At 31.2% G+C, this 12,841-nt stretch overlaps 1 protein-coding gene and 1 pseudogene across 1 annotated transcript; both read right to left on the bottom strand.

The window, feature by feature from the left end:
* Positions 1-4,302: 4,302 nt before the first annotated feature.
* Positions 4,303-5,190, bottom strand: LOC115967796 (dirigent protein 23-like). Its single transcript, XM_031086942.1, has one exon. The coding sequence runs from the start codon at positions 5,096-5,098 to the stop codon at positions 4,532-4,534; it is 567 nt and encodes a 188-aa protein (XP_030942802.1). The 5' UTR covers positions 5,099-5,190; the 3' UTR covers positions 4,303-4,531.
* A 1,284-nt stretch (positions 5,191-6,474) lies between these two features.
* On the bottom strand, positions 6,475-11,069 carry LOC115967032 (annotated as a pseudogene).
* Positions 11,070-12,841: the final 1,772 nt, after the last annotated feature.

Genomic DNA, 12,841 nt, shown 5'->3' with positions numbered 1-12,841 from the left:
TGGGGTGTTTTAAAAAGAGAGTATGTAAAATAGAAAAAATAGGTCCTTATACTAAAATAAACAAAAAATTTTGTACGAGCTAATGTAAATGCTACCTTTTGTTTTGTCCACGCTATAGCATGTGTTGTGACTTGTGAAGTGTGAACCATGCCTCATTATGGATATGTGCTTGCATTAATATCAGCCAAAAGGAATACTGATTGAGAGACGTTCAAGATTAAGGAAGCAAAATAATTGGTATCAGAAAAATAGTGTTAAGTACAAAATAATTTTTATATAACATTGTAATTTTTCTTTTCCGAATGTAACTAATTGTGGCTGGAATGATATAATTTTTGAAGTTGTGATCAATAATTAATGGTTTTAAAAATCTAATCCAACTTGCTGATTATTTCATTCTTAGATCTTGGAATTAAAAAAAAAAACAAAAAAACAAAAATGTGGGGAGTAAGAAGGATTCTATGGAAAGACCTTTAGTGAATATATATTAGTTCTGAAATTTTGATAATAGATTTTTAGTTGAAGCAGAATCTAAATTTATGAAACTTAGATGATAAAGTTTTAGTTAAATTAAATTATAATTAAATCTTATCCCTTGATTTGAAAAAATATATCCTAACAATTAATAATATAATTTTTAAAAATAATTAATAAAACGTAAGATGCAACTTGAGGGGGATTAGATTTTTGATTTTTTTTTTTTTTTCTAGAGGGGGAAGTTAAAAAAAATTTACAATAGACTTTTAGTCTGAATAGAATTTAAACTTGTTAAAATTTAAATGATAAAGTTTTACATAAATTAAATTATTGTTAATTTTATCCCTTAATCTAAGGAAATATATCCTAAAAATTAATAAAAAATTAATTTAATAATTAATGAGAGTAGTTGTTTATTAGGAAAAAAAATGTTTGAGAGAGAGAGAGAGAGAGAGAGAGAGAGTATCACGTAAATTTATCAACTCTTATGAATCAATACAATATGTACATCCTTCCAATACAAATACATATGCATAAGTTGTAACTCAAAAAAAAAAAAAAAAAAAAATTTGAAAACAAAACAAAAAACAAAAAAATGTGGGTTGCAATAGAGATTCTATGGAAAGACCATTGATGAATATATAAAAGTTTTGAAATTTTGATAATAGATTTTTAGTTGGAGTAGGATTTAAATTTCTGAATCTTAGATGCATGTTGTATGTTTTGTTACTTACTTTATTTAAAGAAATTGATACAAACAAATAAGTTGTCTCTATCAACTGAAAGTTATACGTATGTTGCATGTTTTGTTAAAACACTTATTGTTACTTTATTTAAAGAAATTAATAAAAACAAATAAGTTGTCTCTATCAATTGAAACATAGATGCATGTTGCATGTTTTATTAAAACACTTATTGTTATTTTTATCTAAAATGCATGTTGCATATTTTGTTAAAATACTTCTTGTTAATTTATCTAAAGAAATTAATAAGAACAAATAAGTTCTAATCTTTATCAGCTGAAACTTAGATGTATGTTGCAAGTTGTCGAGGATGTTTTGTGACAAGGGCCAAAAATGCAAGAACGACCCAAATCTCCCTCTTAGGTTTGTTAGATTTTTTTGGTTAGTGGAGAGTCAAGCCCAAAAATCACAATGTATAGCAAACAAAGGCTAATGGTACTTTGTGTAAAGAGAAATCAAAATAATCTGAAATACATGAAAATGTATAAAAAATACATAGGTTCAAAACTTTGACACTTAGTTAGCTAGAAGAGGAAATTGAGAGAACATAAGGAAGAGAGGGAAAGTTTCCATATACCCATATTCCCCCCCTAAGCTTTGAAATTTTGAGAATGTATCCTGATTGAATGAGCTTTCACTCTAAAGTTTAATAACAAAAATGTAGAAAAATGCATAAAAACAATAGGTTCAAAACTTCGTCTCACGGTTAGTAAGAAGAGGAAATTGAGAGAGGTCGTGAGAAAGAGAGGGAATGTTCTCTTGTACCCATATTTCCACTCCTAAGTTTCAGAATTGTGAGAATCATTGCTGGCTGAATGAGCTTTCACTATAAAGTTCAAGTTATATGGGGAAAATGTGATTGGGTTCTTTTGAATCTGATTAGGGGTGTTTATATTCATTTTTGGGTGCTCTTAGTGATTGGGTTGTAGACTAAAAGATGAGCTCTGGACCTCCAAGTTGCTAAATTGATGGTTTTTTTTTCATTCCTATGTTTTGAATTAATAGATTTTTGATTAGGCCTTGATCATGCATAATTTTCTTTTTCTCCATGTTTATGTTTATCATGAATTATTAGCCAACTTATTTTCCCTAATTTATTTCAATTCAACATATATTTTTCCCTAATTATAGTTTATTAAAACCAAGTTTGATGAATTTGGTAAGGATGTGCTGTAAAACTTATGTATTATATTATTTAATAAGAGATTGTTACATTAGCATTTTATTTAAAATTTAATACATCATACCACACTTAATAACATCTTAATAAACTCCTAATTTGGTTGGATTTATATTTGGGTATTAGAATTGAATAGCATGTAACCAATGCAAAACGCATGGATGCATTTAAAATTAGACACAATTTTTATTATAAAAATATAAATAACTAGTCAAATTATTTTTAAAAAATAGCATGTAACACATCATATGTATAGATACATTTAAAATTAAATAAAATTTTTATTATAAAATATAAATAATTAGTAATTTTTAAAAAAAAAAGTAAATGTAAATAGTTACATATTAAAATTCTTACCTAAATTTAATACTACGTACTTATGATTTTTTTTTTTCCTAATTTTTAATAAGATAGAACATGTAGTGATTTTTTTTTTTTTTTTGATGCAGTAATTTTTATTAAGTATATGTGATTGCTTTTTTTTTTTTGGGTTAATCTTATAGTTTATTAATATTAGATTCTTAGTATTTTGTATTCATTAACTCACTTGGTACAAAAATTAAAAAAATTAAATGAATAATTATGGTGTGATCCCCTATAAATTTAGACACATGGCACAAAATTAGATTCTAATTTGAAATTCTAATTGAACTTTTTCTAAGCTTTACCTATTAATTATAAATAAATAAATAAATAAATAAATGAATAAATAAATAAATATATATATATATATATTTATATAGATTAGGTGTGGTTATGCTTATTTTTAAATATGTGATAAGATGATGTGTCATGTTGGGATTGAAGGGGTAAAACATGAGTTTTACACCACATCCTTATAGAATTTAATCTCATTAAAACCTTACTAATTAAAGTGCTCAAAACAAGTTTTTCTAAATGGACACTAGAATAATTAAAAAGGGAAGAGAATAAAGTTCATACTCACCTAATGTTAAAAAATATAATATACAAGATGAGAAAAATTCTTATGTAATGTGTGAATGACAATTTTGTGTCACTTGATCACATCATTTAAACAATTAGATGAGGAGTATTATACAAACAAGTAATTGATATTGTTACAAGATTTATTCATGAAGTATTTCTTGGTTAACAATTAATGGGAGATATACCATATATTTGTTTTTACCCCCTATTGTTATTTTATCACTTGAAATTGCGGAGGAAACTAAAGTTTAATAAATAAAAAAATTATAATAAACTCTATTGTGAACTTGGGAGAATATGAAGTGTCGTTCGTATGCCTAGTAGAAAGAAGTAAGAAAAATGGTGGTAATTTCACATTGTTCACTTAGGGGAAGAAACATTTTAGTTTTGTTAATTGGAGTTGAGAATCACACACTGTATATGTTTAAGACTTGGATTGCATGACCGATAATTCCACATTAGGTACTTGAATGTGATTTTGCAATATTTGAAATTGTGCTATATGATTTTCACTGCGGTTGTAAATCAATTTCAAAGCATCTACGCCTAAATTAGTTTTTGCAATAAAACTCAGAAATCAAAAAATGACAAAACCTTGTTCATGAAGAAGTACAGAAGACACAGTTTTCTTTAATATTGATTGTCTCTCACGGTTCTCTCAAATTAGGTATTTTTTATTATTATATTTTTTTAAGTGTAAAATGGTTTTTTATTACGAAGAGTTTGAAACATGCTTAGACATGAAACTTCGTTCTAAGTTGGAATACTTAAATCTCATTTTCAATTTTCTATAGCTATAAAAATTGCACTTTTTTTTTGGTCAAGGACTCATTAATTAAGCTCATAGATTACAAAATAAGAGTTAGTACTTTCCTATGATAATAACATCCATTGAGGGACAAAATATATACTTGATGCATCATAAGTTATATAAAAAATAATGGAGTTGCTTAATTATAGGGAAATCAATATAATTCAACTCATATAAAAAAACATAAAATTAAACCAATTCATATCAATATAGTCCTAGGGAGTTGCTTAAATAATATTGTGACCTAGAATTAGTTTACCAACTCACCTCAAACACATAAAATTAAACCATAAGACATAGCACATATAAGGGATCATGACAGGAAGACAAAATATGAAAGGGCCTATTAACAAGACTGAACAAAATCTAGCCTTAGTGAACCACTGTAACATTGTAGCCAACTATAGCATCGCCGGTGGTGAGATCAATCCAATGTGTCTGAGCAATGGCATAGCCACGCGCTAGCCGGAAAAGCCCAGTTCCACCGACGATTGGCATCTCTCGAACCGGATGCATAGCCGAGTTCTTGCCAAGAAGGCTAATAGAGCTACCATTGTAGATGCCATCTATGAACCCAAAGTTCATGGCCATGATCAGTCCCATCTCTTGCTGTCCTGCAGACCCATATAGTCCTTGAGCCCGGCCCAGGAGCTTTGAATTTGGATCAGGTGTCTCAGTCAATGGATCATCTGCCATCATGATAACACCAAATAGTGTTGGAGATTTCTCAGTTTCAGTAGCTTCAGCCACCCTAACTGCACTTGGGTTCTTCCCACTGAGTGTGTCATGGAAGTAGAATTGGATGTTGGTCACTGTCTCCTTTTTCCTTTGGAACTTTAGCCTTGTTGCCCATTTCTCTTCCTTGAAGCTTTGAGCGAATGTGATGTTTGCCACTAGGGAGAATAGCAATGCTATTAGTACAACACTAAGTTTTGCCATTTCTCTCTTCCTCAATTTGACTTGCAAAGTTTTGTGAAACAGATTAAAGGTCAGGGGAACCTTTATAAGGGGACATATGGGATTTGGCTCTGCAAAGTCTTATATAGAGCATGTGAAAGCATCAGAGGTCGTTTAACTACAATAGGAAGAAATAAATTTTTGCCACCCCTTTTAAGGGGTCCACTTTGTTTTTTGGGAGGGGCAACTTCCTTTTTTAATTTACAAAATAGACTCCTCTAGTCTCTAGATCTGACTTTCCTTACTTTTGGAGGGAAGAAATTGAAAAATCTGACCCAAATCTATGAATCACTACCTATATTTGAGTTTGACTAAAGCTCAATGATTTTTTTTTTTCCCTGTTAAATTATTTAAAAAAAAATTACTTTTTTATAAATAAAAATGTCAGAGTTACGATCAATTTTGTTGTAAAAGTTTTATATATTGACATGGTAATGAATGTGATTAGTTTCATTTTAAGTTTAAATTTTTTTTTTTTTTTTTCCTTTTGGTGATTTTATTTTTATTTTTAAATCAATTACATTCCTTGTGATTGGTAGCATATAAATTAGTATGATTTATATAATAAAATTTTGTAATATCCTTCGTAAAAGACATTTGTCACTAATATACACCTGTAAAGAATAATTATGATACATTATATTTATTGTAGCCTCAAAAATGCTTGCACAAGAAAACAAGAATTTCAATTTGTTTGGTTGCCCGACTCTAATGCACATTCGCTCACCTAACCAAAGAGTATGTTATGTTCAAAAAAGGTAGGCGCTTCTTGTTCACGTAATTATGAACTGTTTCCCTATTTGTCTGCTAATTAACGATGACATGACTTAGATGATCATCTTAGGCCCCATTGATTTGAAGCCATGATGCATTTGATCTAATTGTGCATGGTATCCAAGGTGAAAAGGTTATGTAGGATACTCTACACTCTTGGCACAATGATCACTTTATAATTGTAAATGTTTGTAGGGTGTAGAGAACAAAAGTTAGAATTCAAGTCTCCAGGAAAGAGTTTCACACATATATACATTAAGATTAAGATAGATTAGAATTCTATCTCATATATATTAAAAAAAAAAAAAGAAAGTTACATTGGACAAAGTAAATTTTGAGATAAACATAAAGATTGATCATAACTTAGGACAATATCATTTTAATAATGACTTGATCCCAAAACTTAATACACAGTACTTGCCATTTGTCCAAATATGCCAGCAAGATTATTAGCCCAACTTGATTACATTGTCGCCATAGTTGAACTGTAGTTGATATATATATCACCACAAACTAGCATGATCAAACCTAATGATTCATAAGTATCAATGCAAGTTCTAAAACTTTGAAGGGAGGCTGGTGTTTAGGCTTCAAGGTTTAAGTGAAGGAGGCTTCCTAATCTTAATAGCTTGCTCGAAGCCATATGAAATTTCAATAAACTTTGGCTCTGAACCTTTTAGTCCCCCAAAGTAAATACCAAATGGCACGCCTTTACTATTATATCCTGCAAGGACACTAATTCCAGGGAAGCCCCCAATTGCAAGGACAGAATTAACACTAACACCATAAGGTCCTAAAAATGGAGTCACCAAGGCATCAAGGTTATACTCTATCATCAACTTCACAAAACCATCTCTCGTCAGCCTTGCCATATCTTGTAATGCTGCCTTCTCTTTGTTACTAGACCCATTTGTGGCTTGAGCTTCTAGAAAGAGGTTCTGCCCATATTCCTTGATCTTTTCCTGCATGGCCATGATAGTAAATCTTCATTATTTGTGGATGTGCCTTACCTTTGTTGGCAATAATGATAAACATGAAGGGAGCAGAATATATTGTGTTGGATGAAACTTATAGACAATTCTTTAATTAGGTGCTGTAACTTGGGTTTTCATTGAATTATATAATTAAATTTAATTATTAAAAAAAAGATAACACCACCTTTATTCAAATAGGCAACCGAATATATAACATAGAAGAACTGTATTTAAGTTATACCCTATTAAAGTTACATTGCTTAATAAAGTACATAGTTGAACTTAAAATTTTTTTTTTGTTTTGATAGGAAACTTGAAACTTTCATTGAACTGAAGAAAACATTATATCCTAATGAAGAGCTTGTTCCAAAAAATAAGAATTCTCTTTCATCCAAACAGAAAAATCAACAATAATAAACTTAATTGCCTTTGAAAATGATAGCACTATATATCTTTACACTATTTGGTCAATTCAACTGTAAGGTTAAGTTCAATTAAGGAACCTAAGATATAACTCCTAAAGATTTGTATATAAGTTTTTCCCTATTGAATAATATGACAATATTTTTCACAACTGTTAAGTTGGTGAATTATTATTAATTCTAATATAGACTTTTACCACTGACAACTTGTGAACTTGTTAGTTGTGACTCTAAACATATTGAAAATAAAGTATTTATATAAACATACTAACCAAATCTGAGAACTTCTTATTGAAGGCTATAACATTAGCCAAGGTACGCACTGGGGAAGCCACCAGTTCTTTTAAATATTTGTTCAAGGCCTGTTTGAACTCTATCATCAATGCTGTCCGTTCCGAGGTGCCAACATTCAAGATAGCATGAATGTTAGCTATTTCAAGATTGTCCACCAAAATGGCACCTTCTTGCCTGAAATTTTGTGGAAAATTATATAATTTCTAGCTTGTATGTTATGTTACGTACCTTAGTGTATCAAGATGCTGTGCAAATATTTTTTTTAAGAAGGTGTCATTGCCAAAATTGTAAAAAGGTTTTCTCGCTATTCCCACAATCGCTTCCCTTTAAGACCATTAACCTTCAGAAATTGTTTATATATATATTTATGAACTAAAATATTTTGTTAAGGCCCAAGAATATTTAAAATCAATTTGTGCATTGTCTATGGTTGCTTAGATAAATAAAAGTGTAACTTTTAACCTTACTAGTTCCATACCCTTGCGATATGCGGAAAAAATTGACGATTTATTTTTTTGTTAAGTGAAAAATGGAAATAGTAGATAAGATTTATAAGCATTAGTCCTAAACAATTTTTAAAATAATGTGATTATTCTCTAACATAGTATAATTAAAAATATATTATATTTACTAAATTAATGTACTTATATTTGTTATTTGAAAGTGTTTTGAATTTTGTAAGTTTTTTTCCTTCAAGAAAACATAATGCATTTTACATTTTTATTTTTGAAAATGAAACCTTCATTCTTTCATTCATAAAATACGAGAATCCTGGTACAAAGCTTTCACAGCTGGTGGGGGTGAGTCCTCCATCAAGTACATTTCATTTGTGATATTTCTAGCATGTCATGCAAGAGCATGTGCCACCATATTTCCTCCACTCCTTATACGGCTAACAAATACTTAGTCTTCTTCTTTACTAGCCAGGTAAAGGATTCTGTTTGTTGGATGGTTAGGGATCCATCTATCTGAATGAGCTCAGATGGAAGAGCCATTTCCTACTCTCCAACAACATTTTAGAATGGGTAATGCTGCCATGATGCTTCTCCAAACATAGGAACAATTTGGTGACTCAATAACATCAAGAAAGCGGGACCATGAGAAATATCTAGTTTTAAAGCATTGGTAGAGAAATGAGTCTTTTTCTTGTAACATTCTCCACCCTTGTTTGGCTAGCATAGCTAGATTGAAGGATCTCAGGTCTCAAAATCTTATTCCATTATTATATAAGGCGAGATATTTTGTATATAATGTAATGTGTAGTTGTAATTTGTTTCTAATATTCCTTACAAACGGTTCATTATCTATACATTTTGAATGGAGTAAAAAGCAGATATAAATAAATTTATCATTTATATTAGAAAAAAAAAGACTTTAATACCAAAAGAAAATGTAATTTTATCAAGAATCTACCAACGTTATGCTGAGAATGTAACATAATTTCAATAAAATAGCTCGTCTTTCTACACAAACCTCTCCTCCAATGCATTGTCGAAGTAGACTGAATAGACCAAAGTAGATAAAATGGACCTAAGTGGACCAACTGGACTGAAGTAGATTGAATTGGACTAAATTAGACCGAGTGGACCGAAATAGACTGAAATAGACTAAATGAATCAAAATGGACCAAAGTGGATCTAACTGGACCGAAGTGATTTGAAGTGAACCGAATGGACTAAGTGGACCGAATAGACTGAAATGGACTGAACTGGACCAAAATGGACCGAATGGGTCAAAATGCTATGATAATGTGGCTTAATATGAGCGTAATAACGATAAATACTGTGTTTCAGCTTTCCCCTTTTAAATATTATATAGATTGGAATTATAAAACCAATTGGAATTGAGCTTGTGGGTGAAAATTTTTAAAATTTTAGTTTCTCTTTTACTAACAGACTTATTTTTACAGGAACCACAAATTCCTTATTTATTTGACTATTAGTGCAATGACCCCAATAAGCAAAGAAAAAATCTATTTTGATATAGAAGATTGTAAAAAAGTTACCCAATAGTGTCCTGCCTAGGAGAGATTGGGACGACCCTAGCGCGGCTTGTGAGACCAGTTGTTGGTTTAATGCCCACAACTGAGTTAGAACTGGATGGGCAAACAATAGGGCCATCTGTCTCAGATCCCAATGACACTGCCACCAAATTTGCAGCCACTGATATAGCTGATCCACTACTTGACCCACATGGATCTGCCGATAGAACATAGGGATTCTGCACATCATCACAAAACATTGATGTTGACACCTTGTTCCTGTTTTTCTTTTTAGAACATACTATCATGCACATACAATGGTTAATTATTTCATCCAATTCTGATTACATACCAAGAAAAATTGGCCAGATCCAGATTATATGATATATGTGGATGAATATTTAAGTGCTAAATGTGTTTCAACATTCTTATTCATACATTCTTCTCCTATAACAGTTGCAAACGTTTTTAACTCTCTCAGCATACATTTATATATATAACCCCTAAAACTATAATAAACAAGGGAAAAAAAAAAACTGCAATTGAAACTCTACATGCTACTGTTTACATGTATTGATTTAGAAAATAATTTTATCAGTTATTTCAATTAAAAAAGGGAACGTCAAAACGGCACCATTTGCTAATATTGGACTAAATCGACGAAAAATAAACCTCAGAAAATAATTTATTCATTAAAGTTAATAGACTGAATGAGCAAGGAGTACTCTATGGAGACACCTAAATTGACGCCTAATTTCACGATATTTGTAAGTGCCAATTGTAGATTGGCACACAATAATTTTACTTTTCTTCAAGTACCAGTAATGATTCCTTATGAAATTGATGTAGTCCATCACAAGTTGACACACTATTATGGTGTGAAATTAGGTGTGGACACGGACTAAACAATCCATACAATCTGACTATTACACATTGAATCAATACAAGTCACGTACCTTTCCTTGGCCACCTCTGCTGCTCCAACCATTGGTTACAGATTCCGACCTGAATTGAGACCACTCGCTTAAGCTAGCCTTTCCTATGATGATAGCCCCAGCTTTCCTCAGCTTGGTCACCACTCCAGCATCCTTAGGCACCACTGAGCCTAGCAGTGCATAAGAGCCAGCCGTAGTGTTCAACTTATCCTTGGTTGCAATATTATCCTTGAGCAGAATGGGAATACCATGTAACCCAGAAAGTGACCCAGGTGCTTTTGAATTGCGCCCGGAGTCAGCCTTATCAGCTAGGTGTAGTGCTTCTGGGTTCACCTCTATGACCCCCTTAAGGATTGGGTTGAGTCTGTGTATTTGTTTTAGGTAGAACTCAACGAGTTGCCTTGAGGTGAGTTGGTTTTGCTTGAAAGCGAGTTGGATGTCATTTACACTTGCTTCTTCGATTGAGAACCCATGGCCTGTGGCAGTACAGTGCGACCCAGATAATAATATAGGTAGAAGAATAAGAAGCAGTGATGAGAAGAGACAAAATTGTGGCTTTGAATTGGTAGCCATTGAAATAGTAAACTGATCAGTAGGTGAGTGCCTTGGAACTCAAAATTCTTAGGTAACTTTTTTCCGACTGAAATGACTTATAATGATAGAAGTAACATTATATTCATTTAACTATTATCCTGATCTTACTCTTGCTTTGGATGATCCTAATATTGTTAAAGCTTTAACTTTGAATATTGCTTCATCTGGTTATATCATGGAAGAAGGTAGTAAGCCTTTTGCTTTGATCTACCGCATTTATTACAAATTGTTGGGTACTCAATTAAATCCTGGTGCTATAAATCACAGAGAACCTTCTGGTAAAACTATGTTAATTCAATGTTCAACTCCTGATGCTAAAGTTCAAGTTCCAAAAATGATTCAATGGCAAGACGTTAAGCTTCCCACTGAATGGTTGTTGGAACAAGAATCTCCTCCTGTTAAACCTATTTTTGATGAACTTGATCTTACTCGTATTCAACAATATCTTGATGGTATTGTTAATATAAGTTTTCAAAATAACCAACCATTAAGGATCAACGAAGGAAGGCATTCCTTTGCTGGATTTGAAAATATTTCAAAAAGAGATAAAGATCTCAATGATTTTTTGCAAAAAAGTCTTGAAAAACTCACAGGTTTAAAGCTAAAATAAGTTTCCAGCGGTAACTCACAAGTTAGCACTCCTTTCTATTCTACTAAAGCTAAATCTTCCTCTCCTCATGGCAATGTTGCTATTGATGATGAAGAAGACTCTGTATCTATTACTCCATCAGATTTTGATTCTCCTCCTATTGAAAATCCTCCTGTTTACCAAAATCAATTAAGAGTCTTAACTATTTTAAATGATGATTTTGAAATTGATTGGTTTTCTTTGTACAATAAGTTTATGCTTTCAAAAAATAGACCTAAAAGAAAAGATTTCCAAAATAATTTTGCTCAGTCTGAAAAAGACCGTGTTAAAAGAAAATGGTTAGAAACGATGAATCAATCGAAAAAACATATTTTGTTTTTTGATTTTCTTGAAAACCATTATGTTTCAAAAGATGAGATTTCAAAACAACATTTAAATGTGAGCACAAAGTAATATAGTAAATGTAATGTAAGTAACTTGAAAATAAATAACTTGAAAGTAAGAACAATAGTAAGGTGGTAGAACCAGCCAAGTATATATGAAAATAATTCAAAGTAAATGAAAGCAATTTAGAACCGTCTGTTATGGCGGTAATCCATCCAAGGTGGCGGTAACAACAAGTAGAATAATGAATAGAAAACTGAAATTACTTGTTATTGAAAATAAGAAAACACTTATAGTAGTAGTGAATACAAGATCTCAACAGTACAAGTTAACAGTTACAAAGTTTGAACTAATCCTAGTTACAAGGTTTGTAGAGTTACAAGGTTTGTAGAGTTACAAGGTTTGTAGTGAACAAGGTAGTAGTAGTAGAAGTATGGTGAATTCTCTCTCTAAGAAGGCTTCCTAAGGGAAGAAAATTCTATAGTAAAAAACCTCTCTAAACTTAAGGGACAACCCCCCTTAAATAGGCAAAATTTCAGAGTAAACAGTGTTATGAACAGTGTCAGTGAATAGTAATCCGTGAACAGTAATCTGTGAACAGTAAAAGTGAATTGTGTTTTTTCTACTTTTTTGACTTAAAAATTAGCTGATTTTTTTTTTCTTGGTTCAAACTTTGTCAGAAGAAGCATGGCAATAGCAAGATCATGAAAGTATGAAAGCAATGTACGTTGTATGTAGATTCCTTCTTTTTCTTTTTAAAGACTTCAATATGGGCTTT

The sequence above is a fragment of the Quercus lobata genome, chromosome 11, assembly GCF_001633185.2.
Source record: "Quercus lobata isolate SW786 chromosome 11, ValleyOak3.0 Primary Assembly, whole genome shotgun sequence".
Classification (NCBI taxonomy): Eukaryota; Viridiplantae; Streptophyta; class Magnoliopsida; order Fagales; family Fagaceae; genus Quercus; species Quercus lobata.
Note: the sequence above shows the minus strand (reverse complement) of the source record. Positions and strands in the feature narration are given on the sequence as shown.